The sequence below is a fragment of the Amblyomma americanum genome, chromosome 2 (genome assembly GCF_052857255.1).
Source record: "Amblyomma americanum isolate KBUSLIRL-KWMA chromosome 2, ASM5285725v1, whole genome shotgun sequence".
In the NCBI taxonomy this organism is placed as follows: domain Eukaryota; kingdom Metazoa; phylum Arthropoda; class Arachnida; order Ixodida; family Ixodidae; genus Amblyomma; species Amblyomma americanum.
Genome location: NC_135498.1, coordinates 966610 through 994006, shown reverse-complemented (window position 1 = coordinate 994006; position 27397 = coordinate 966610). Strand labels below are relative to the sequence as shown.

The 27397-nt window shown below is 44.9% G+C and overlaps 2 protein-coding genes across 11 annotated transcripts in view; one reads left to right on the top strand and one right to left on the bottom strand.

The window, feature by feature from the left end:
* The window catches only part of LOC144120416 (uncharacterized), a 71134-nt gene extending 69237 nt beyond the window's left edge, over window positions 1–1897 (bottom strand). For all 10 annotated transcript variants that reach the window (XM_077652761.1, XM_077652767.1, XM_077652763.1 and 7 more), the window contains exon 1: window positions 1691–1897. In XM_077652761.1, coding sequence (XP_077508887.1) covers window positions 1691–1897 — 207 coding nt within the window. The remainder of the gene's footprint in view (window positions 1–1690) is intronic.
* Window positions 1898–2191: 294 nt separating this feature from the next.
* Window positions 2192–26637, top strand: rogdi (rogdi atypical leucine zipper). The gene is made up of 10 exons (XM_077652780.1): window positions 2192–2320; window positions 2820–2891; window positions 3190–3272; window positions 4219–4285; window positions 4614–4697; window positions 4856–4957; window positions 6876–6974; window positions 11625–11753; window positions 13264–13347; window positions 24938–26637. Exons 1-10 carry the CDS (start codon window positions 2285–2287, stop codon window positions 24977–24979), a joined length of 798 nt encoding a protein of 265 aa, XP_077508906.1. The 5' UTR covers window positions 2192–2284; the 3' UTR covers window positions 24980–26637.
* Window positions 26638–27397: the final 760 nt, after the last annotated feature.

The following is a 27397-nucleotide window of genomic DNA, read 5'->3' as shown; positions in this document are numbered from 1 at the left end:
CGCTCATAGTGCACCAGAATGAGAAAGATGAACGGAAAGGCAGGGAAGCGTCCTAGTGGGTTTACGAGAGTAAAATGTTACACTTGCGCTAAACTCATTGCTTTTAGAAATTTCTCTCCTAAAGTGTTGCCTCACAAGCCACTGAAAACAATGGCATGCAGTGCTCTCTTTTTAACCCAATTGTTCAGTTGTGCCCAGCATGAGTAGACGCTCACCGCTTACAAACCCGATGTTCACTTCTTGCTTTCTAAACTTTTTCAGTCGCTACAGACGTCTTCCCACTGCTTGCTGTATTTCTTTCTTTTTTTTCTTAAGAGCGAAGTTTCATCGTAAAAAGCAAACAGGCCTGCACGGCATGACTGACTGAGCACCAGGCCGGGCCAGTTATTAGAAATTGATAGCATGTCGCGGTCATGTTCGGAATCTGGACCGAAGTAGCGGCGAGTAGGGCCAGGCCCAGTCTAAATACCAGCCCGTGCAGATCCTCTAGCACAGAGTATAAAGTTATGTTTTGTAGCTTTCCTCGAATCTAAAGCCAGAATTGTGCCATTTAAGCATTCCAATTCAGCGGTTGCGCTATTTTTACATCATTTAACCAGCAACACTTTCTCGTTCTATAATCCCAGCCTCCATATTACTTTATTTTTGGCTCATGACATGGGCCCGAGATGGTTGAAGGGACATTCTCAATTTTCTAACCGGACCAGCGGTTTTAAGAAACTGAAAGTGACGGCGATAGACATTGTTCAATGTGTTTTGCTTATTTCCTTTCCTAAAATAAAGATGGCCAGCTGATATGAAGCAGTTTTATGCATATAGTGCCAAGATGAGAGTCGCACATGTCAGCGCGTGTCTCGCGCACTGTTAAAACATTCGCCAGGTCCAAACAAGAGAAAGACCTCGAAGAAAGCTTCGATGGTTTGCATGGTGCCGGCCTTCAAACTCGCAAGACTACCCTTTAACGTCTTTGTCTTAATCACAGATAGACGATACCAGAAAAGCAGAGGCTTGAAGTTAAACGCAACCACAAGTAGTCATGGCATGCGCTTTGATTGTTGGCAGATTGTAATTATGACAGCGCTGTTTTGTGAACATCTGATTCTCCTGAGCCTTTCTGTGGAAGATAAAAGACCTCCTCGCTGCGTGCGCTGCGCGTATCATTCGATGCCGACCGGGTAGTCCCGGGAGGAATTTCAGGGGAGGACGCTCGCATGCTGTCCCCCACATAAGCGACGCCGGATCTTCTGCACAGCAGAAGCCTTAATGCTACTGCGTTAATAAAGTAGACAGGCACGCCGCAGAGAGGGCTCCGGAGAAATTTCTACCGCCTGAGGCTGTTCAACCTGCACCGAAATCTCGGTACGTACACGGGCGTTTGTATATGTCAAAACGAAGCCGCCGCGGCCGGAATTATACCCGCAACCTTGGGCACCCACGTTTTGGCGCATCGGCTCAAGCGACACACCTCGAAGCAAGTATACGACTAGACACTGGCCGTGGTTCCGCGAACTTCCAACGGGATACAAACGGCCGTTTCGATGTTTGCGAGCCACTAGAGAGGCGAAGAGAGCCTCACGGGTCTCTGGTAGCTCTGAAAGTGACAATGTCGCTCACAAAGTTCGTACGTAAAGGGCCGTAATCGAAAACGGTTGTTCAAACAGCGCGGGGCGCGTTACCAAAGGAAGCTCACGTCTCGCATTAAGGACTCCATCGCAGAATCCCAGCTTTCGCCGGGCACGATCTCCTTGTAGGGAAGCCATAGCCCCTTGTTGGCGTAGTCCACCAAACCACACCGCGTATCACTGTTGTAGCACAGCACAGCGACGTAATCCTCGAAAGTAACATTCTCAGCAGATTCGTCCAGGCGTTTGGGAGTCGCCGGCGGGTTGACAGCCATTGAAGCCGGCTAGTTCGCTGTCATCGCAGAGTTTCCGCAACGCGACGCGTTCAAGTCGAAACACACAACCGTGGGCTCACTTTAAGACATCACTTGACCTTTCAAAGCACATTTAAAACACGGGCCACTTGGCGCACACACAGCCGCGGCGGTCTCGAGAAGACCCCATTTGTGACGGAGGGCGTGAACTGCTCCGACCAATTTCGACGTCAGTGGTCGGACCATGGCGTTGTGCTGAACGGCGAAGCGTTCAAACAATTTTTAGGGAAATATTCGCGCAAATTTTGGCGCACCCATCGCCAGCAGCCTCGTCACTTCGGTCACTTCAGTTTTCCATCGAGTACGAAACTATCCGAAACCAGCTGGAGCATCACAAACCATTTTGCAATGGCGGAAGCAGACGTTGACGAGATTGAAGCACTTGTGAGTGCCTTTTTCAACTGGTTCGGCCACTTATTTGCAAATTTCTAGTGATGCACTTGCAGGCAGACAGCTTTACAGATTGCCCTTTCTGGGTTGTGAACATTAATGGCTCGTCATTATCCGGTGTCTTGAACTTTCGCTCAGCTGTTGCCGCTTTCGAGGCAACGCTCACCAAGTTTCACTGGTTTCACATTGCTGGTTTATTGCTTCCACTGCACTATTCGTGTGGAAGGACAGAATATCGGAAAGGAAGAATATCGCCTTGTTAGTGCACTGTGCATTCCTGCAGGCCGCAGTGCGGTCTGAAAGCAAATTTCGTCCTTGGATACTTGACTAGAGATAGTTTGAAAGAAAAGGAACATGAATTGGCGTGGCCCCGCGTTTGCAGTGGATATGCCTGCTGGCCGCTTCGAGTTGCTTGTCGCCGCGCGTCTATTTGTTCGCACGGTATTTTAAAATCGACTTTTCTCTCTGTGCGCTCTTTCTTTTTCCTTTTCAGAAAGCAGAATTTGAATGGCTTTTGCAAGAGGAAGTTAACATTGTGCTGGAGCAGCTGCAAGAAATTATGCTGGTAGCGCCTTTGATTCCTTGACGAAGCATGTCTCGCGCATGTGCCGTCACGCATTGTCGCTCTGAAACTGCATGCTGTAGTACTACGTGCCCCTCTCTTGAGAGAGAGGCCGAAACTAGATTCGTGTTGTTTCGTTGTGACAAAGCAAGCTTGTTATACAGGGCACAGACAGCGCGGCAGAAATGTGCAAAATAAAATTAATTAAAACCATTATTTGCGTTCATTTCGCTGTGAGCACTAGGTGCAGAAGATGGTGGCAGCTTTGCAAAAGCCACCACTTATTTTTGTGAATTTGCAGGAATGCTCGAAGCGCTTCCCACACTCATTTACCAATCAGGAGAATGCTGTCAAGTCAGAAAAGTTTGTCATGAACAGCACGAGGTAGGTGGAAGTCAGTTGGACATGAACTTGGATGCCAACCTGTGGGTAAACTTATCACCTAATTTTAAATTTTAACAAATTTTTCTTCGTATTTTATTTGCCCTTTTGTTTAGAGATTAATGTAGGAGCAAGCATGCACGAGGTGAAATTTACAACGTGAACAGGGTGTATCATTTCCCGGAGTGGCAGTGGCTGTGTTGAAACTAGTCTGCATGCTGATTAATGCTCACATAAATGCAGTGCGCTACTGCAGTGCCTTGTGATATCTTTTTGATGCTGAGGAGGAGTTAGTGCAAAATGGCAGCATTGAACCAGAGGCATAGCCATAACTGTGCTTTTGTGCATCTGGCAGCCCGCTTATCAAAATGTGCTTGATAACCTCAGGGCCCTTATAAGGCGGAAAGTTGGGCTAGTTGGTGATCTTTAGATTCAAGGCACATGGTAACTAGAGCTAAAGACAAGTTCAGAAGAGAGACGGACACCACAAACGCCAGACATCAACTGGTTTTTATTCAAGACAGACACATTCAGTATATAGGCAAAACTTGCACAAAGGATCACACCCTAAAGCGCATGTGCAATAGCACCTTCCGGTTCAGGAATTGTAATTTGTTCGATGACAAAGATAAGGATGGGTTGCTTACGCAAGGTGCCATTGCACATGCGCTTTAGGGTGCGATCCTTTGTACATGTTTTGCCTATATATTGAATGTGTCTGTCCCGAATAAAACCAGTTGATGCCTAGCATTCGTGGTGTCCGTATCTCTTCTGTCCTTGTCTTTAGCGCTAGTTACCATGTGCTTTGAATCCATAACCCTTATTTCTGGCCCTTTGTGAACATTGGTCGTTGCTGGCTCATGCCCAGCAGTGGTGGGATCCACCCTTGAAGCACAGGTGGAATGTAGCTGCTACAGCACCTTGCCTTGCCGTTCTCGTTCACCCCAAGCTCCACAGCTGCTCCTGACCAGATCAAAGTAGTGGCAACACTGTCGGGGGACAGCATCAGCCATGCAGTGAGTACACACACTCCTGAGGCATTGTTTGACCTGTGCACTGCTGTAAACAAACATTAGCATGATCTTGCATCCCTGGGAGTAGACCACTCACTGCCAAAAGCTATGTTTGTCTTTCACAGTTTAGAGCCTTGGCCTTCACTCACATTTGGGAGTAAATGCAACTCTTACCATATGTGATGTGCTCAGCCAGTGGGATGATCATGATCTGTGGCCTCCCCTGTGTGAAACAGTGCTTTGAACCACCAGTCCTCAATAGTCATCTTCTCACCAACAGATGTGTGAACAGAATCACTTGCGTGCTGCAGCATCTGTTGTAATGTTTCAGGACATTGCTCTGCGAATTCCCAAGCACCCCGGCTCTACGCTGAGAACAATTGTGCAAAACGACTGCCAGTGGAAGCTTCAGCAGGTGTGTACCATTCTGGCAGCTTGTCCTTTTTATGTTCACTGCAGTTTGTGCTGGACTGCACAGCTTGCTTACGTATAGGCTGCTGTGGCCGTGGGCTGGTGTCTGTGGTATGTGCTGTCTGATGTTTGTTTTCTTTTTTTTCTCTCGCTTTAATTAAGGTGCAAGATGCAGGAAACAACCTCATGACTGCTTTGAACTTGCTGACTCCACCACCCCCAAACACGAAGTTTGAGTTCAAATCTGCGGAAGAAGTGACTCAGGTAGGTGTGCATGGGTGGTCGTCATTAATGGCCTTGTGCACAGCAGTTGCTTTTTGCGAACCACGACAGCTGCCCACTGACATGGGATGGATGGTTTATGCTCGGATCAACTGCCCTGTTTTGGCAGTGCTAGAACCGGCAAGTTGGTAAGGATTCATTGAAGCGATGACACACAAGGAAAGTGCTTTGTTTATGTCCTTTGCAATGAGTCCTGTTTTCGGTTCAACACTGGACAGCGTGGTGGACAAAAATTGACACAATGAAAACGGGAACGATGGTCATGGCAGTAAGATGTTTATCCGTGCCCATTGGGAAGCTGCTTGTAGAAATGTGCTGGCTCTGAGAGGATCTCCTTGGCTCCTGTTACAGGCACATGTACCGTCATCTTGCACCATTTCTGGTTCTTTGGGATCACTGAACCCGTACTGTGTTCTTGATGCCGGCAGGCCTTAAAAGGATAGTCTACTGACTTTCATCAGCTATATTTTCTTAGTGGCAGTCAAAAGCACCTTGCCCAACTGAGTGATTGTGGGGCTGAGAAACATGGCTGAACAATTTAAAACTTAATTTTTTAATGTGGAATTGTCTGTTCCCTCCGGTAGGTGGTCAGTATCTGCAAATCCTAAATTACAGACACAACTACCCGGGCAGTGGCAATAATGAGCATGACATTAACCAAGCGGCATAAATTTTATTAAAACTGCAGTTTAAGACACACTTAAAAGCTTTATGCGAATGTATGCGCTAAAAGCGACACAAGAGGACAATACACACACGACACAAGCGCTAGCTAACAGCTGTTTATTCCTTACGGAAGATGCGTATTTATGCAACTTCAGTTTTTAGGCAATGCAACCTTCCCATCATCAAACACGTGACCATCACCACGACCCAGCATCTGCATTTATCATATCAATTTCGTTTTTTGTAAGTGCAATAGAAGGAGTGCTTACGCACGTTTAATTTTCCGCCTTGTCGATTAAAAATGCTTCAACTATTTCTCTTTCAATCGTTTCTTTTTGCTTACCTACAATTGTGGTCCTGTGAAACATTGGTTTGCATTTCTTTTTACACCTGCTGCAATGTTGCACTAAATTCCCCGAGTGGTTAATTTTTTTGCAGTCATTATTATGCTCTAAAAGCCTCGTGTTGACACATCTTCCTGATTGCCCAATGTATTGTTTCCCGCATGAGATTGTAATCTTGTAAATAATGTCTCTCAGGCATGGTATAAACCTTTCCCTATGGGCAATGTCACATTCCTTGCGATTGTCACGCTTTCCTTTCGCATTCACCTTGTTACAGAGGCTTATCAGCTTTTTTGGTGTGCTTTGCTGGCACACTTAAAAGCACTTTCAATAAAATAGGACTGGTGATATCAGTCACAACCATTTTTTGCTGGTGGCAGTGCTACCGATGACTGTGCCATTGTTAACATAGCTTGCTGTCTGCCTTTTAAAAACTTTTTGGGAAATGCCAACAAAGTGACGCTGAACTGTGATAGGGACAGTAAATAGTTGCAAAAGGAAAAAAATTATAATGTCTAGTATTTTCTAGCAATGACAGCCCTCCGTATGGTGCTCAGCCCTATTCGTAAGAGTATAGTGTATCCGTTTGATGTAACTACATGAAGAGCCATGGAGTTTGAACGCAGCATGGTGCTACCGTTCGCCCTGACCTGACATTCTTCGCCCACTTATTCGTATCAAAATTGTGAGTTCTACCTTTGTGATTGTCGTCAAAGGGAAAGGTGTGCAAGAATGTGCCAACATTTTTATGCTTGTCTCTGACAGTAGCACAGGCACAAATTGGCAACCTAAGCAGAGCACGAATTTGGACTTGGATCGCTCATTCTACATTTTTGACTCTGGGAAGTAAAGTTTGGGCCTCCGGGGGTAACCAAGTTGCTTGGGCGCAGCTGATGACTACCATAATGGGCTGCCTGCAGCGCGGTCGAGCTAGCCTCATCATCCCAAAGAAGCGCACCATCGAGGAGATCCTTGGCAGCCGAAACATGGCAAGTGGCAGAATCCTGTGCAGGCGTTTTGGGCAGTGAGGGGCTACAGCAGTCTTGATATGCTGGACAAGCAGTGCAATTGAACCGAGGCATCCCCTGGTCTGTCGAGTTGCTGCTTTTCCACTGGCTGACCAGACCTGGTTGGTTGAAGGGGCAGATGCCTGTATAAAAGAACGTCTTGCTGGGCAAGTTGGTACATCTTTGGATTACAGGCGCGAAAACAGACAGACCACAAGGTAGATAAACGGGACGGAGCGCCACTCCGTCCGCTCCGTCCCGTTTATCTACCTTGTGGTCTGTCTGTTTTCGCGCCTGTAATCCAAAGATGCCTGTACTGCATGCCAGTCACAGATAGACCAGAGATAGAGCTGGAAAGGCATGCATGAGCACCGAGTTTTGGGTGCAGATTTCAGAGACCACACTACACCGCCAGTCACTTCAAAATGGTGGCGACTCATCCTTTTTGCTAAGGATGTCACAGGTTTGAACCAACTGGCAGGAAGATTTTTAAACCCAATTTTATGGAGGCCTATGGGATAGGCTCTAGAAATAGCAGGGGAGAGTTATTAGTCGAATTCGCGGATAGAAATAATTTACGGATCATGAATGCCTTCTTCCGCAAACGAGAAAACAGGAAGTGGACCTGGAAGAGCCCCAATGGTGAGATTAAAAATGAAATTGACTTCATACTATGCGCTAAACCTGGCATCATTCAGGATGTGGCCGTCCTTGGAAGGTTGTGTTGCAGCGACCATAGAATGGTAAGGTCTAGAATTAGCTTAGACTTGAAGAGGGAACGGAAGAAGCTAGCGAAGAAGAAGACCATTAACGAGTTAGCCGTAAGAGGGAAAGCACAGGAGTTTAGGATAGCGCTGCAAAACAGATATTCGGCTTTAACTGAGGAAGATGATCTTGATGTTCATTCAATGCACAAATAACCTGACATCAATAATTACGGAGTGCGCAGTAGAAGTAGGCAGTAGGACAGTTCGAAAAGATACCGGGAAGCTATCTCAGGTGACGAAAGATCTGATTAAGAAGCGCCAAAACATGAAGGCATCTAACACTACCGATAGAATAGAACTAACGGAGCTATCAAAGTTAATAAATAAGCGCAAGGTAGCCGACATAAGGAAGTTTAATATGGAGAGAATTGAGCATGATATAAAGAACGGAGGTAGCCTAAAAACAGTGAAGAGGAAACTAGGCATAGGTAAAAACCAGATGTATGCATTAAGAGACAAGCAGGGCAATGTCATTAGCAATATGGATAAGATAGTTAACGTAGCCGAAGAGTTCTACACAGACCTGTACAGTAGCCAATGTAATCAGAGCGCTAATGAGAAAGACAGCAGTGCACAGCAATGCGTCATCCCGCCAGTAACGAAAGATGAAGTAAAGAAAGCCTTAGAAGCAATGAAAAGGGGAAAAGCAGCTGGGGAGGATCAGGTAACAGCAGATCTGTTGATGGATGGAGGGGACATCGTGCTAAAAAACCTAGCCACCCTGTATACGCAATGCCTTATGACGTCGACTGTACCAGAAGCTTGGAAGAATGCAAACATTATCTTAATTCATAAGAAGGGAGACGCCAAGGACTTGAAAAATTACAGGCCGATCAGCTTACTATCCGTTGCCTACAAAGTATTTACTAAGGTAATCGCTAATAGAGTCAGAGCAACGTTAGACTTTAATCAACCAAATGATCAGACAGGCTTTCGTAAAGGATATTCCACAATAGATCATATTCACACTATCAATCAGGTGATAGAGAAATGCGCAGAATATAACCAACCTCTATATATAGCTTTCATTGATTACGAGAAAGCATTTCACTCAGTGGAAACCTCAGCAGTCATACAGGCATTGAGTAATCAGGGGGAAGATATATACTGGAAGATATATATAGCAACTGCACAGCTACTATATTCCTCCATAAAGTCAGAGTTGAGTTTCCCCTTCCGGTGGCGATGAGAGGAAACTACTTGATGATGGAATCGGGGTTTCTTGATGACCCGGTGGTTCTACTCGCAAACATTCACATTACTCAAGGAAAGGAGAAGGTTAACTATTTATTTACAACATAGGTAAAAAAACGAGAAGAAACAAAGCAAGGAGAAAACTATTTACATGACTAAATCGTGGATCAGACGAATTCAGCCTCCGCTCAACCCAGAGCGCTTGGTTTTAAACCCTTTGTCTCCGCCCTTAGCGGGGACAGCAACCAATAAGATAACGAACGACACCCCTCACCAATCAGTGGTCAGGGAAAGGAAAATAAGGTTTCCGCCAACTAATCACAGATTGGGGAAAGACTGCTGATTAAACATTTGGGAAAGGAGAGGTTGCAATCAAATACACAAACAGCACAAACGCGACCACCCTCTCTCACGGCACCCACGGCCCAGCCGTTACCACTTCCGCACACGCGACAAAACGATCCCTAAAGTGTTTACAGAATACACCGCACGAGACGAACACAGTCGTTACGGGAATAGTGGGTTTCCGGTCACTCGGCTAATACTCAGCCGTATCTCGTGCGCCCCCCGAAACCTCGTCAACCCCTTAACAACCACATGTCGACAGCTGTACATGGTTAGCGTTTTTCCCGGCGGGTCATCCCCGTGACGGCGCGGCGTAAACGAGGACGTCGGCCGCACAAAGGGGAGGCAGGGACGGGATGGGCCCCTTTGTTGGGGACTTCCGGCCCCACTGGAGCGGCCTTCCCTGCGGACACAATATCAACGAGTTTGCGGAAAGGTCAGCGAACTCCACAGTCAGCAATAAAATTCGAATAAGGAAGGGCGTCAGGCAAGGAGACACGATCTCGCCAATGCTGTTCACCGCATGTTTGCAGGAGGTATTTTGAGGCCTGAATTGGGAACAGTTGGGAATAAGAATAAATGGAGAATACCTAAATAATCTGCGATTTGCTGATGACATTGCCTTGCTGAGTCACTCAAGAAGTGAACTGCAAATCATGATCAACGAGTTAGACAGGCAGACCAGATCGATGGGTCTAAAAATTAACATGCAGAAAACCAAGGTAATGTTCAACAGCCTAGCAAGGGAACAACAGTTCACAATTGGCAGCGAGGGCCTAGAAATTGTGCCGGAATACGTCTACTTAGGGCAGGTAGTGACAGCTGATCCGGATCATGAGAGGGAGATAACTAGAAGGATAAGAATGGGGTGGAGCGCATATGGCAAATTCTCGCAGATCATGAGTGGCAGTTTACCAATTTCCCTCAAGAGGAAAGTGTACAACAGCATAATCTTACCGGTACTCACCTACGGGGCACAAACGTGGAGGCTAACGAAAAGAGTTCAGCTTAAGTTAAGGACAACGCAGCGAGCCATGGAAAGAAAAATGATAGGTGTAACGTTAAGAGACCGGAAGCGGGCAGAGTGGGTGAGGGAGCAAACACGGGTTAATGACGTCCTAGTCGAAATCAACAGAAAGAAATGGGCTTGGGCAGGGCATGTAATGCGAAGGCAAGATAACCGCTGGTCCTTAAGGGTAACGGAGTGGGTTCCAAGAGAAAGTAAGCGTAGCAGGGGGCGGCAGAAGGTTAGGTGGGCGGATGAGTAAGAAGTTTGCAGGCAAAGGGTGGATGCAGCTTGCAAAGGATAGGGTTAATTGGAGAGACATGGGAGAGGCCTTTGCCCTGCAGTGGGTGTAATAAGGCTGATGATGATGATGATGCCTTGAGGGAAAAAAGCTTGAGAACCCTTGGTGTAGAGCAGTTGAGGATGAGTATTAATGAGGAATACGTTGGTAATTTGTCATAACGAGCCCTCTTTTTTTTCCTTCTCGCGCTCGCTTGCTCACTAGCAGACAGGGCCTCGGTGCTGGCAGTCTCAATGCCATAGGTAGTGTAAGAAGGCTCTCGTGTAGCTAGCGTTCAACCACATTTCACGTGGCACTCGCGGTAATATAGGATGAGGGTGGCCCTAGTAAACATTCTCAAGGTTTGCTTATACTACACAGAGGCACCCCCAAAGCGCAAGATTGGATGGTTGTAGCTCAGTTGGTAGAGCACCGGATGCAAAATTCGGAGGGCATGGGTTTGTATCCCACCGGCGGCATATGGTTTTTTTCTTCTGCTTTCTAATCAGTTACCTTTAAATAATTGTCCTATTAATCTCTTATTCTTGAACACCACAAATTACAGAAAAAACAAAGCTCCCCTGTGCTCCTTGGTTTCGGTGTCTGTTGGCTTCTTTCCTTGCAAAATAACACAAGGGACAAATTTTAAAGCAATAAATTAGACACGCAGTGCACAAGTCCAAAAATTAATATGCAGAAATCTAAAGTAATGTTCAACAGTTTCAAAAGGGAAAAGAGCAGTTTACTGTAGGTGCTGGAAGTGGTGAGAGACTATTTGATCTGGACCGCGAGAGTGAAATCACTGGAGGAATAAGAATGGGGTGGAATGGCAGTTCACCATCATGAGGATACTAGTATGTAGCAGCTATGTCTTACCTGCACTCGCCTATGGGGAGAGTTCACCTTAGGGAAAAGGGCAGGTGTAATGTTACGAGACCAGAGTGGGCCAGGGAACAAATGCGACATCCTGGCTGAAATCAAGAAATGGCCATGAACAGGTCGTCAAGGGTGGAAACACGGTGCTGTGTCCTGCCGTGCAGAAATCCCTGCAGCCCCCACTGCCCCAGGACATGGCTGCCAGTTTCTACGTGCAGTCCCACAAGCTCATCTTTGCCGTCTACCTGGTCCAGAAGGACTCGCATGGCCAGCCCAAGTTTGACGCTATCCAGGTAGGACCACTCCCTGAAGGTTACGCCACATTGCTTATTCTTCAGCAGATGGCCTTATTTATGACATTTGATGGCACCTCTTTGAAAGCGAGGCGTGATGTCGTCGTCACCAGCAAGGCTGAGGATGAAGCAGCTTTGCAGCCATGCATGAAGCGTTGGTCAGGGCAGACTCAACATGCAAGGCAGCAGTAAAAGTAATCGGGCGTCAAGAGCATGATTTCACGTGCAGAGTTGAGACAGAAAGGAAGTTGCAGCTCATTATAAGTGTCAGCATAGCTTACTGGTGCATACCATTCGATGGAATGGAGCGTTTTATTTATTTTTGCAGTCAGTACAGGCACAGTGCGTATAGGCAGTTTCCTTGTTGGATCTACCAGAGACTTTGTGAAGGGACAGAGCTGTTCCATTAAGGTGTGTTATCCACAGGATCTGTGAAGACTTTATTTGTAGCAGATGGCGTGTATACTTGATGTGACTCCTTGAGTGTCTGTGTGGCGTCAACAGGGCATTCCAGGTTACGCATACACAGGGAGTCTCACACAGAAACATGACTGCAGATGCACCAGTGCACTTTTCTGCGCTGAACTGTATGGCATTCAGAACTACCTAGGCAAACGCTTAGAGCTCACTGGTGCATTTAGTTAAGCATTGCAGTTTCTCGTTTTTATGATACATCAGTCTGTACATGGGAGTAGCCTTTTTTCCCTTGCTTGCTTATTCTTTCACTTCAACTGTCTGCTGTGGAGCGTGTATCAGAGAGGGATGGCAAGGAATTTCCATTGCTGTTGTGGCTTGGGACCTAGCTGGTACAGTGAAAATGCACAGTGATAAATGTGGTTCACTCGACTGTTATACACTCAGCGCGGGCAGACTTACAATCATCTGTTGTTGCAGGATGATGCCAACTTCCTTTCGTCTTTTCCAGAACATGCAGTGGTCATTTTGTTTTCTCACAAGGGGGGGTCACTTTCTGCGGACGGGCTTCAGGCTTTGTCTTCCGAGCGAGCAGCGTGCTGAAGATTGTCAACACGGCTGCATATTCTTTGTGGAGCAAGGGCTTAGTAGAAGTTGGGTGCAGTGGTTACGCATTATGGATCCCACCTCTCGGAAATGGATGCTCAAGTGTGTCTCAACTACTGAGGCTGTTGTGAAAGCACGGCCAATATTCTTGTTTCGCTCCACCGCGAGCCTTAGGACGAAGGCTGACTGCTGGAAAAGGAGAGTTGGGCAAAGAACGTGCACAGACCCCATCAGCCACTAATATGAATCGTGCACGTGTTGTGAAGTTGCATTTGCAGCTTTTAGAGGCGGCCACCAATGCAATTGGATGGTAAAGATCGCAGCAAAAAAAAAAAAAAATCGTGTTTTATGCCTTCTTTTTAAGGGAAATTTGTTGTAATCATCGGTTTTATTTAAGTTAAAAAGGTCGCGATGCCCACTGTGAATTGTGGATGATACTAGTTGGTGGCATGAGTTGGCATGAAGTGAACCACTGGTGCATGCATTTCAGGCGGAAGCCTCTGTGCCCTGGCTGAGCGAGGTCCTAGTGCTGTTCACCATTGCGCTGCAGCTCTGTCAGCAGCTCAAGGATAAGGTGAGCACAGGTGTCTTGAACACCAGTGGCAGTGAAGGTGTGGAGCGTGATGGCCGCATGTGGGTCGGTCACCCAACATCTTTTTGCGTCATCGCCGCTGGTCCACTGTGTTAACATCAACGTCTGGCGCATCACTGTGGCTCCTGTTGAGTTGCAGGCTGGTCTAGACTGGTGCAGGCTGGTGTCATTCAGGAGCGGGGTGCAGACATTGCGTTGAGTGCGGCAAACTAATTCATAATAATTATTGTCTGATTTCACTAACTTCAAACATTCGTGAAATGCTCAAGCATATAATACATAAATGCGTCTCGGGACATTTAGATAAGCATGATGTACTGACCAAGTTTAAGCGTCGATTTGGGAGAGGTTATTCAGCAGGCACACAATTGGTCAAAACCATCCATGACTTTGCTGCTTCAATAAATAACTGTAACCATACAGACACCATTTTCATATGTTTGTCAAAAGCATTTGACAGGTGTCTTCCGTAAAAAAATTAAATTTCTTAAATTGGGTCAAATGCTCAAAAATTTTCAGCGGATATCAGCTTACCTTAAAGTGCCACGGACCACCCTCTGGCCGAAAATATTTTATAGCCTTGTGGTTTTGAAGCATCGTCCCCTGAAAGCGCGGCCACAAAAATTTTTCGAAAATACTTGTTAACAGCGTTGTTACAGCCATTGCAATCAAGCTACTTTAGCCCAAAAAATTTTTAGAAGAGACTCATTAATAGTGTTGTTACAGCCATCGCAATCAAGCTACTTTGGACGCCGGATATTCTGCTTAACGAGACCTTTAACGCTTTCTAGTTAAAACGAATCCGCTGGCCCCCCAAAATTTTTCGAAAACACTCATTACTAGCATTGTTTCAGCCATTGCAATCAAGCTATTTCGGCCCACAAAAATATTTTGAAAACACTCATTAATAGCATTGTTACAGCCAAAAAAAAAATTGCAGTCAAGCTACTTTGCCATGCTCCGCTCCTTCTGTTCCCTCTCCGAGATTTTTCTCTCTCCTGCCTCATCAACTAGCCTCCGCAGATGAAATTTCCCCTCCTCCTTAGATGTTCGTGGGAGGCGTGGAGTATATCACATGTCCCTGTACATCACATGTCACATGAATACATCACATGTCACCTTGGAAAGGGTTCTTTTCTTGCTTTTTTTGTTACCCAGGATATTTCTTGGGGTGTGTGGTGGGGGGGAGGTCTCCTCGCAGTGTTTCGTTGACCTTCCTGGCCCAGTTGTTTTCTTTGATGTTTTTTGGCCTCCTCCATCCCCTGGATGGGTGTGCAACCAAACATCTTGACCCCCCCTGTCCTTTCCTGGCCCGTGGTCGTCTCCCGCTTCTCGAGCGTCATTGTACAGTGCTTGGCGCGCGTCCCTTTCTGGCCACGCTCCACTGTGCTCTCACGTTTTGCTGGCCTCTATGCCTGAGATGTTTCCTGAGGCTGCTTTGCCTAGGTGACACTAAAAAACCGAGAGACATGATCAGCTCGATCACTTTAACATGTTAGCAAGTGCATCCTTTCAAATATAGTACCTGTCTTTTTTCGTTAGTGTCATCATAGTTGACGAGCATCCTCTTCTTTCCTTCAGTTTTTTTTTTTTTTTTTTTGTGGGGCCTTCCCATCGTTTTATGTCCGGAGAGGCTGGAGTCCCTGTCATCGAAACACACGGCGATGCGAGGACCCGAGTATCGTCCGGAATTTCTTGGAAAGCAAGCCTGTGCACTTGTGCGTTTCTGTGTGTGTTCTGTTAGTTTGTGACTTTTCTCGGTTCCTAAATTCGTGTCTTTCAATGGAGCCGAGAAAAACCAAGACAACGGCAGTGTAGACAAATTGAACAAGTGAGGAGCAGTGTGTACGCGAATGACGGAATGGCTCTAGGAAACACAACACGGCACAGCACGCAGAACACGCTGCAGCATTAGCGCCCATCCTGTTTGTCTCCCTGCGTCCATGTCTGTTTAGCGCTATGTGGCTAGTGAACCGTCGCCAACTCGCCCAAGCTTCCATTCTAGCATTCATGAACTCGGACAAGTAACCAAAGACCTTGTTTTTGTGGGCTTGTGTGCTTGTGCAAAAACAAAAGCGCGCGCAACGAGTAGGCGGCGCGACACGTCGGCTACGCCCGTCCTTCGCTCGTCAGTCAGAACAACGGACCAATGGAATGTCTTTCGCAAAGGTTTGCAGGATGACGTCAGCCACAACGGTCGGAAGCCAGAGTAGAGGATGAGGATGTTTGCTTCTCGAAGAGAAAAGCGAACGGGCTTTAACTTGAATTTTTCAAGGCAAGCATGGCTCTAGTATTTTGCAGAGGTTATCTTCGATGCCTCATCTATGCACTGGGCTTGTTTGTTATAACGTCCAGACCCCTGGTCAGTGGCCCTCTAATGACCATCAACAATTGGCTGTATTCAGTGGTCAGCACTTTGAGGCACTCTTGGTTGACTCTGGCTTTCTCCAGGGCTCAGTGTTGGGACCTCTTTTATCTCTGCTATATATTAATGATATTTTTTACAACATTGCTGATGACTGCATTATTTTTTCTGAAGTTAAAATGGTGTCTGACCACATAGTTTTGGATAATGCGTTGTACAGAGCCATCACTCATTGTGACCCTTGGCAAATGCCTGTCAATTTTGAAATGAAAAAACATCGTATATAGCCCACCAGTATTCCTAAGGTGGGGGTCTGACTCCAGCTGAGTGAATGCTCCATTTTTAGGCTACGTTTGCACGAGCACTCTGCACGTTTTTGTTCAAACAACACAATGTAGGCATCATTCAAAAGCTTAATTGAACACTTGTCAGTCAGTGCACACCACTACAGTGTAGCTGCATTATCAAATGCCCAATATGTGGTATTGCAGATGATGCAATTGATAGTTTCATTGATAATGCCTGTTTCAGGGAACAATTCTGGAGAAACTACTTCACTTTCGTGTGGCCTACATATAGAATAGATGTTCTAGTGTCATATGGTCTCAGAATGTGCATTCGTTGAATTGTATTTGATCGGCAGCCTTTTAAATATAGCAGAATCTGGCTATTTTGGTCATGAATATCTGCTGTATATTGGACTTCACAGCATCACTATTTTTACCACTTGCGGCGAAGAGTATACTAGTTAGTGCAGTGGCGCGAAGTTTAATCAACTTATCTTCATTAGCTTTTTTTAGATCATGAGGCAGTATTACAGAAATCTTCAAATTGAAAAGGCAGCATACACTAAAGTGTTGTATTGTGGTAGCACTGCTAGGTGCAGTTTCCGATTTTGGGCATACGTGCGTCCCTGAAGCCTGCTTTGTGGCCAGGTGTGTACACCTGGACTTAAAGGCCTTTGTGTTAAGGATGTTTAGGGTATAGGTCTTCATAGTAAATGCCTTCCAGGTAAACGCCTTTAGGTCAAATGCCTTTAGCACATAACGACCTTAACTGCTCAATTTAACTAGTGCTACTGCATGATATTCCGCACTTGGCCATGCTAAACCGACTACTAATTTTTTTCCTTTGCGGGGCTCTTATATTGTCCTCTCCTTGCATTTGTTTACCTGCATATAAATCCATGTATTCTTAATACTAGATTATGCTGCCATCATTTGGGATCCATGCACATAAACTAACCTCAATAGAAGTGAAAGTGTGCTCAAAAAGACTTGTGATTGTATCTCCAACGCCTCCTGGTAAACACCTAAACGCATTACTAACTACAGCATATTTATCATCCATAGTTGAATTATCATCCATAGTTGAAATAAATCGTATTGCATCTAAAATTTTATGCAAAGTGATTAAAGGGCATTATGGGGTCGATTTTACTAATGTGATACCTTTTTCTTTAGGGCATGTTGCAAGGCAGTGTCATATGATTACAATTGATGCGAATTTTGGGATGATACAATTTTGTAAAATTTTCTGGCCAGAGTGCATTGAGTACAGTGCAGTTCACTTATAACAGTATTGAGAAATCCGGAAAATCTGATTGTTATTACAGATTATTGTTATACCTGGACCAGTAAAAAAAAATAAAATCGAAAGGAACACACCCACGTATTCCCCTATGCATGTATCTACCGGCACTCCTGTCAAGGGTGCACTGTGTGTTGGCACTCTGCCATGTTCGCTGAGCGAGCCGCTGAGCCACCCCTGCTGGAGCTTCCATCAAAAGATGAACACCCATGGTGTTATTGGCGCACAGCATCTTGCATGCTGCCAAGGTGTGCACTCAATTGAGACAGTGCAAAACGTTGGAATGCACTAAAGAAAGCTAACTTGTTAAGAAAAAAAACAGTCAACTCTCAGTGGCACTAGCGGGGGGGTGGGTTCAGAGGTATCGCCATGCGCGTGGTTGCCGCCATTTCTACCCAGTTTATGAATGCACAAACGGGAGCTCTTCACTCCTCCACAGTGAACTAGAAATGTTCTAGTTCACTGTAACTCATTCCTTGTGGTGATGATAGCACTTGGTTCCCCAGGCTGTACATAACTGCTCTTCACTGATTTCACCAAGTATTTATTTTATGTATTTCAACGTATTTTATTTTTTATAAAACTTTCAGGCAAATTTTGGTGCCAAACACCTTTCAGGCAGCCAACAACCCTGTCATTGTATCCATTATATACGGTTTAGTTTTACAAAGGGGCAATGGGGAATTGACAAATTTAAAGAATTTGATCGTTATAAGTAATATACTGTTATAAGTATATTGCACTGTACAATATTCAGCACTAAGCTGTGCTCATCGCACATTGGCAGCACCGTGATCCCCACTCGTGTGGACACACGCCACGAGTAGTGATCGATGGCCAAAAGCAAAATCTGATCAGCCATAAACGGATCTTCAGAAATCCATTTTGCGTACAGATTTTGTTTGTTCTGGATGGCACAGATATTTCTTGCGACCTCATAAGATTCATTTTATTGAGGTTCTCCTTACTACAGCCATTCTTGCTATTGTTTACATCTAGTTTGTAGGTCTGCGAGTCATACAGTTAAAACCTGATTTACCCAAGTGATGAACAGGCTTGAATTGTTTCTTTAAATCGGGAAATTGGTAAAATCGATAAAGGCATCTTTCGGTCCTTTTGCAACATAGCATAGGACATAGCAGCACCCAAAAGCTACCGCGGCATCATATTTGCAGCTCCATGTCTGCAAGGGCGGCCCGAATCGATTGTGCGGAAAACCAAAAAAAAAATGAAAACTCATCTTGGCATTCTGGAGGGAATCTATTTTGCAGTGAAGAATCTTTGCCTGTGTCCAGTGGGCGTGTACACTTCTCATCGCTTTCTTCGGTTCCCTCGTGGGCCAAAGCAAGCCGCCATTTATAACCTTGGGCACGGGAGTCCGCCGCGTCGTCCGCATGTCCTGACTGCTCTTGTGCACCGGTAGCAAGCTGGACGATACATTCGTCTTCCACCGGCGGCCACAAGCTGCCGCATTACGCTCTTAAGGCGACCCCAGAATTCTTGCTCGCACACTACCAACAAGCTGCAAAACCTTGTGGGCAAATTAAGTAGAATTGCCTCTTTTTTTTACTCATTTCTTCTCAGAAAAACTTGGTGGAATCTGGTTTTGGTGGCCAAGTTAGTTTGGGTTAATGAGAACATTGAACCCTGTGGATACCTGCCAAGGAATGAGTTTGTTCGTTAGATCGGCAACATCTTGAAATCAGGTTTTGTTGGTTAGAGTTTTAACTTTAATTTGGTTTTTCTTTGTGTTCACTCTGCCTATTTAATGTGTTCATGTGGTTTCGCCTTACGTCTTTCTGTACTGTGTTATGTCGGGCTTTTTTGTGTTTGTTGTTTTCTGCCTTGACTGCGTGTTGTTGCAACTTGCTGTCGTCTTCATTTTCTCCAAATTCGTGCATTTTTTGTTGTGTTCCTTCCCTTCTAAAATCTCTCCAGGGATATCAATATCAATCAATAAATAAATAAAGTTACGAAGGGAACTTAAGGCTACTTGCGTGCTTTGAATGCAAAAACATTGCTTGGTTTTGGTTTTATGGGGCTTAACGTCCCAAAAGGATTCGGGCTGTGAGGGGCGCCATAGTGCAGGGATTTCGGCCACCTGGGGTTCTTTAACGTGCATTGACATCGCACAGTACACGGGCCTTTAGCAGTTCGCCTCCATCGAAATGCGGCTGCCGTGGCCAGGATCAAACCTGCAACATTTGGGACAGCAGCCAAGCACCATAACCACTGGGCTACCGCGACAGCACGAAAACTTTTTTATTTTAATTTCTTTTTTTATTTTTATTTCCTTTATTTAAAAAAAAATTATCTTCCTTTTTAATGACACACGTACTCATTAGCATACAATCTTAAGGCAACCCATACACTAGGTTCACTTTTGTTCCCCAAGAAACAGTACTGTGTTTGTGGGTGGCGGGCTTGCTTTGCAGTCTGACAGTCCTGGGTTCAGTTCCCTGGAAGAAAGTTCATTTTTCTTTTTGGGGCCACTTCTGCTGGTCAATGCTGACGCCAGGTTTCATTGCGGATGAGCCATGCAATGCTTTCGGATTAATAAATACCTGACAAGGGATCGAACCCATTTTTCAGACATGCAAGAAACGGTCGCATGGGTATGCATTAGTTGATTTGGTTGGGTCATGAATGCATTGTGGTGCTGCATTTGAGCATTGGACTTGTAAACAGTCAATTCTAAAAGGTGTTGTCCAACTGGTGTAGTAAAATCCAGCAGTTATGCCATCTCTGCTTATTGTGGGCCAGAAGGAAAGAAATGATTCTATAAGTGGTGCTACTGCCACACCTTGATTTTGAGGAGCTGTAAAGTATCTTGCGTATTGATGTGGCTGCGCTTCAATTCTAGACCCATCAAACAGCAAATTTTGGAGCATAATTATGCTTGTGAGAAATTGAATCTTTGCTCACATCTAACTGCCTCCAGGAAATTGCTTGTGTGAGGTACCTTGGAAAAATATTTTAAGAGCACTTTACATACATTTTTGTGTGGCTGTTGCTTGCCATGCATTGCACATTAAAGTCTTGTCCTGAGCCAGCATTCCCACGTGCCATGGACATACCAGTGGAAAGAGCATGGGGCATTGTGAAGCCCATTTCTGATGCAGTACATCAGAGGCCTACGGTAGAGTCCTACTGTGGCTGTCGCAAAATTCCATGCAACTCAAATTCGGCTTTACACCACAGTTGTGGGAGCACTCCTTGATTAAACGTTGCTGTGCGATGAACTGCAGCAGCCATTTTGGGTGTCAAAACTCAAAAAGAGCTTGGCCTGGCTTTACTACGCGGGTATCAATTCAATGCTGTTTTTACCTTTGTTTTCTTTGTTTTTACCTGTCGAACCATCCTGCCGCCTACTTCTACGGCACACTCCGTAATGATAGCAGTGAGATTATCATTCATTGTTTGAACATTAAGATCGTCTACCTGAGTTAAAGCAGAATATATGTTCTGCAGCGAAATCCCGACTTCCTCCGCTTTCACTCTTAACGCTATCTGGTTAATGTGCTTCCGCTTCTCTAGTTTCTTCTGTTCCCTCTTCAAATATAGGCTGATTAAGATCTGATTAAGAAACGTCAAAGCATGGAAGCCTCTTACCCCGCAGACAGAATAGAAATGGCAGAGCTATCAAAGCTAATCAATAAGCGCAAGGTAGCCGACATAAGGAAGTTGATTGTGGAGAGAATCGAGCATGCTATCAAGAGCGGAGGTAACCTAAAAGCGGCAAAGAGAAAACTAGTCATAGGCAAAGATCAGATGTATGTGTTAAAAGGCGAACAGGGCAGTGTCAGCACAGTGTCATTAGCAGTATGGATAAGTTAATGTAGCCGAAGACTTCTACACAAATTTATACTGTAGCCAATGTAATCACGATGTAAATGAGATAGGCACTATCACACAGCAATGCGACACCCCACAAGTAACGAAAGAGGAAGTAGAGAGAGCCTTAGGAGGAATGCAAAGGGGGAAAGCAGCTGGTGAGGATCATGTAATGGCAGATCTGTTATCTGTTGAAGGACAGAGGGGAGATCGTGCTAGAAAAACTAGCCACCCTGTGTACGCAATTCCTTGTGACCTCGAGCGTACCAGAAGCTTGGAAGAACGCTAACATCTACTTAATCCATAAGAAAGGAAACATTAAGGACTTGAAAAATTACGGACTGATCAGCTTACTGTCTGTTGTCTACAAGGTATTTGCTAAGGTTATAGCAATAGAGTCAGGGCAACCTTAGACTTTAATCAACCAAATGGTGTGGCTGGCTTTCGTAAAAAATACTCTGCAATAGACCATATTCACACTATCATTCGGATGATAGAGAAATGTGCAAACTATAACCAACTCCTAATACAGCCCACATAGATTACAAGAAAGAATTGGACTCAGTTGAAACTTTAGCAGTGGTGCAGGCATTGCGGAATTGGGGTGTATATGGGCTTATGTAAAAAAATTACTGTCGAGCGGGAGATCCTTAGCACCTCTGGCTGCCAAGAATCTCTGGCTCCGGACAGTCCCGGATTGAGAACTGTTCAGCATAACTGTTGATGGACACTACCTTAGTATTCAGCGATTCGCTAACAACATTGCCTTGCAAACTCACTCGGGAGGTGAGCTACAAAGCATGATCAATGAGTTAGACAGGCAGAGCAGACTGGTAGGTCTAAAAATTAACATGCAGAAAACCAAAGTATTGTTCAACAGTCTTGGAAGGGAACAGCTGTTCACAATTGGGAGCGAGGTGGTGGAAGCGATATAGGAATATGTCTCTTTAGGGCAGGTGGCGATCACAGGTCTGGAGCACAAGAGTGAAATAACCAGAAGAATAAAAATGGGGTGGAGCGCTTTTGGCCGGTTCTTTGATATCATGAATGGCAGTTGACCAATATTCCTTGAGAGAAGAGTATACAAGACTTGTATCTTACCGGTACTCACCTGTGGGGCTGAAACATGGCGGATAACAAAAAGGGTTCAACTTAAATTGAGAACAATGCAGCAAGCTGTGGAAAGGAAAATGATAGGTGTGATGTTAAGGGACAGGAAGCGGGAAGAGTGGGTGAGGGAACAAACGAGTAATGGCATCCTAGTCGAAATCAAAAAGAAGAAATGGGCTTGGGCAGGGCATGCAGTGAAGGCAGGATAACTGCTGGTCCTTGGGGGTAACGGAGTGGATTCCAATATAAGGCAAGCGTAGCAGGGGGCGGCAGAAGGTTAGATGGGCGGATGAGATTAAGAAGTTTGTGGGGATAAGGTGGCCGCAGCTGGCACAGGACAAGGTTAATTTGAGAGGTATGGGAGAGGCCTTTGTCCTGCAGTGGATGTAGTCTGGCAGGTGATGAGTCCCGTGAAAAGCCGACTGTGGGGTTCTACTGTAACTGCGGCACTGAAGTTGCCACGTGGAGCACTTCAGATTGGCTGACATTGCATGCTACTCATTAAAGTGAGATGGTACTTGTTCGCTTCTGATATGAAGCCCACAGGCAGCCACACACAGTAAAAGCTAAAAATTTGATATCTGTTCTCTCAAAATCTCAGTTCATTGAAAATCCCAATCCACTCAAAAATTGTTGGTGGTGCCAAATTTACAATGCTAATTTCACTGTATAGTTTGTGCATCCAGCGCGTTACTGACCAGATAATTCACTGAATTTGGTTGTGGCCTCCGAGACACTATGCGGGCAAACACCACCTCGATACAGCACTGCTACTCATTTTGAAGTAACTTGACTACTTTTGATGATCCCAAAATTTTCCATTAAACTTTGTCGGAGCATGTGCCACGGTTCTTCTAAAGAATACACAATTTAACTAGAAACAGACTTTCGAAGCTAGGAAAGCAGTGCACTTTTAGTGCCATGTTCTTCAGTCTTCCCCACGGTGGTGCTTCACATGGATGGCGAGGTGAGTGGGAGCCATGCCATAAAGGAAAATGTGCATTCATTGGAACCATCGTAGACAAAATTCTGACGAAATTTGTAACAGTACAATTCAGTTTATTTATTCAACATCATGAAGATGTTGGGCGCGCCGACAAAAAGCCAGAAAAATGGCTTGACAAAAGCCAATGCACCCAACAATAACTTTGTAATGGTATCATAGAGGATCATACAACATGTACCGTACATTTATAATAGTAATATTCATATGCATGAATATGGCAATAATACTGCACGAGAGTACTACAGGTAAAAAGTGAGTACAAATCCCAATGACGTAACAGTGTTGGCAGTGCCTAGATATTCATTGATTAAAGTACATTATTTAATGAGTGTGGAAGAGTATAGCACAACATTTGGCAACCACACTTCATTCAGGTTTTAAGCACTAACCATGTGAAAACAGTGCGGGTGGTGTACTTCAGTTCATGATTCACAAAGTGCAGCAAACACGGGCAGAAGGAAGACTTGCAAAAGACAGGCACTGACTTCAACAGCGTTGAAGATATCCGTTGAAGTTAGCACGTGTCTCGTCTGTCCATGTTTGCTGCACTGTTGTGAATCGTGAGTATATATCAAGTCACCCAAGTTTCTTCACTCGTCAGTGTACTTAAGTTCTTCACATTTCAGTGTTGACAGTTGTGTCGTAAATGAATTATTTTGTCTAATACTTCTTTTGTACTGTCTTGAGAGTATAGTTTCATATAATTTGGGAAGGGCGGTGACGCCAACTGCCGCAAAGCTTCGTTCAATATGTTCAAATCTGAGCAGTAGCATTATTTTGAGTAATTCCCTTCTGCAGTAGATACAAAATTCAGAGAGCTGCTAAATTTTGCTAAAGGCAAAGGCACCGACTTTAGCACACCTTGCTTCAGTTCTAGTCATTTATATTAGGATGGGGCAGCTAGAGCAAGTGCTGTTCCATTAACATTTTTTCTGAAGACCTCCAGTTGAAAACAGTTGGAACAGACTGAGGATGGGCATGTGTAGTGAAAAGTGCACATATAAGAATGTTGTAGCGACGACAAAGAGGGCAAGGAGCGTGGAAAAGAGAAAGATGTGCGTGCCCTGGAGAGCGCTGAAAGCCCAGGGTAGAGCAGTGCACGCGGAACAGTTCAAGTGTACCCTGATGCAGTATGCACAGAGTTCAGTCGTGAGGCTGGGATGTCGCTGTACACTGATAATCACTTCTGGTTTGTCATCCCGGCGGTCAGCCATTGGGGTACTAAAGGGAAGCTGACGTAATCGCTGCCTCTCTTATCTTCGTGTGCAAATTTTTGGACGAGGAGCGTGGAAGAGAGAAAGATGTGGTGTGTGCGTATGTGATGCTTTAAGCCCTAGAGAGCGCCGCAACTGCTGAAGCCCATCAGCAGTTTCACCGTGGACACAAGCAAGGGTATTCATATCTCTCACCAGCAGCAAAAGCACTTCTTGAATGGCACTTTCCTTTTGCTCTCAAAACGAGCAGGGTAATGAGCATTTGCTTGCAAATGCCACCCTGCTGGTGGGAAACGTGGAGTGCATTGTGGTTCACTTGGTCACTGAGAAATTTGCTTGGTTATGCTCATATAATAATGCACAGGATGTCATTGCTAGCTTTCTGTGAGGACCAGTGTGAACGCAGATGCTATGCAGTGTAGAGCACTTGGAACAGCTCTCTCTCTCTCGCAGGTCGGTGTGTTCTACCAGTACAGGGAGTTCCACATTCCTTAAAGAGGAAGAAACACAAACGAAAAAGAAGCACTGCGAGAGACACTGAAGGGAATACTTAAAGATCAACTCCTTTTCATGCAACCTGTTCTTTAAGGCATGAGCTTCATGTCAAAAGGAAAAGGAATGCTGACCATAGGCTGTTATTAAAAACATTAGATGTTTAAAAACATTAGACGGGATAGAACAAGGGTTCCATGCGGACGCCAAAACGTTCAACATTTTTAACAACCTTTGGTCGACGTTCCTTTGCCTTTTTACATGAGTCTACTACCTGACCAGACGAGATGTCATCAAACCCTTATAATTCAAGTTAGGAGCTGCCTGCCATGGGGGTTCTTGCCTTTATTTGCTTTGTGGAAGATTGCAGCTACAAATGTACTCGTCTCGCCCAAAGGAAACCCGCTCTGTTTTTTTTTTTTTTGTCAATGCTCGAAGGTCACGAGTGTCAGTGTAGCGTGTCTTTCCATTCTACTGGGAAAAGGGGGAAATCTGTATGTGTATAACTGTTTTGTTGTGGCATTAGGAAAGAATTGCAGAGCGAGAGGCTGCGACAAAACACCTGCCGTGCTTGTCATACTTTAGCTTTTTTTGTAAAACCAGTCGCGAAACTTGTCAGAGCCAGCGTTTACTGTACTGCATGTCTGGTCGGTACACCATTGGATGTCTTGCTGTTCTTCATCGCAGAGTGGTCTGTGCCTTTGAAGTTTAGCATCGCAGCAAACAAACTTTGCGAGGTGTTGTTGCCTCGTCTGTAGTACAATGGCCGTGAGGAACTCTGTCTTTTGTTTGCCTGCTTATATATTGAGTATGCAGGATTGTACACTCGTGTGCACTGTGCATGCTGTGAATCGGACTTAGAACCTCTGTCGTCATCACAAATGCTGAAATGCTGCTGTTCCTGAAATTCTAGACTCTGGTGCCTGGTAGACTTTTTGTTTTTGCCTCCAGTTCATGTTCTGCTGGTGCATTACTGCATGACAAGACGACTAAAGAAGAAATGATGGCTGCACTGTTCATCTTTGCTGAAATATCTGTATGTGCAAATGACAAATCATCACCCGTTTCAAGCTAGTGAAGATTTTTCAGTGCTCTGCATCAGTCCCCCCCCCCCCCCCCCTTCCTGTAAAAGAAGATAAATACAAAGGTACCTTTAGAAGCAGCAAGCATGGATGTGATACTTTAGAAATCTTCCATGCTCAGCCATGTTGTAGCTAGGAGTCGTATTGCTCGTGTCTCTGGTCATTGTAGCATCGCAATGTGTGACTTGTTAGCAGAGAAGTTTGCTGCTTGATTGGATTATCACAGGTAGAGCACATTGCAGCTGTGCTTTCGAACTGGACAGTTTACAGAGCAATAACAGTTGGCACAGTACACATGCCAGATTTAGGAAAGAAAAATAGACAAAAGCAAGCACTGTGTGATAGCTGCCACTTATGTCTCAAGTACCTTTTTTTATTTTGTATTTGCTTGTCGTCATATAATTTTGGTTATATGTTATATATGTGTGTATTGTAAGCACCATATGTACAGTGATTTTTCTTGGTGTATGTATTTTACTGGCTTATTTTTGATGTGTTGACCTTTTGAGGAAAAAAGTGGCTGAAATTTTTATTGAGATACTGAAAATATACTCAAAAAGCTTTTCATTTTTTCCAAGGCATTTTGATTCTCTGCTGCTCAGCTTGTGCTCTGGGAATGCATAGTATGCTACCAAAGTCCCTAACACAGCATACCTTTTGCGCTTCATTGTGAGCGCACACCTTTTGGCAGACACTGATTTCATCACCCATGTCAAAGAGCACTGCTCTCTTTACTCCTATACAAGAATCACTGCAGCACCAAACAGCCCTGTTAATCACAGGCACGCATGGGCTGGGTAGATTTTGTGACAGGTGACCCGCATGTCATGCATTTTGAGCCGGTTATGGTATCTTCGGCAGCAGTGGCCAGTTGCATTACTTGTCATTGCACCAGGGCCTCATCCCAAGCTGTTACTAGAAATTCAGTTTTGCAATTTTCTTTCACTTAATCACATTGAAAAGCCGGTTCAGGTTTCTTCCTTGCACACACTTCTTTATTGAATTGTCCGCACTTGTTCAGAGTGCAAAGCTTACCAGGGGCTAAAGTTGTCTCTCACAGCTTGGATCTATGGTTTCTGAATCAGTGCTGCTTATAGTAGTGTACAGGGTGTCCTATCTAAAATGGATACAATTTTAACAGAAACAATGCGTTCTTTTGAATTGAAACAAGTGAATGTTGTTAGCAGTTGTTTAAAATACGGGCCAGTATTTTTTTCATTCTACCCATTTTATTTAGTTGAAATAATTAGCTCGTTAAATATACCTTTAAATGCTCGGCGTGAATTGTGAACTTACTATGAAAATGATCCAACCCATGTGGCTCCAATGCGGTAGCCTG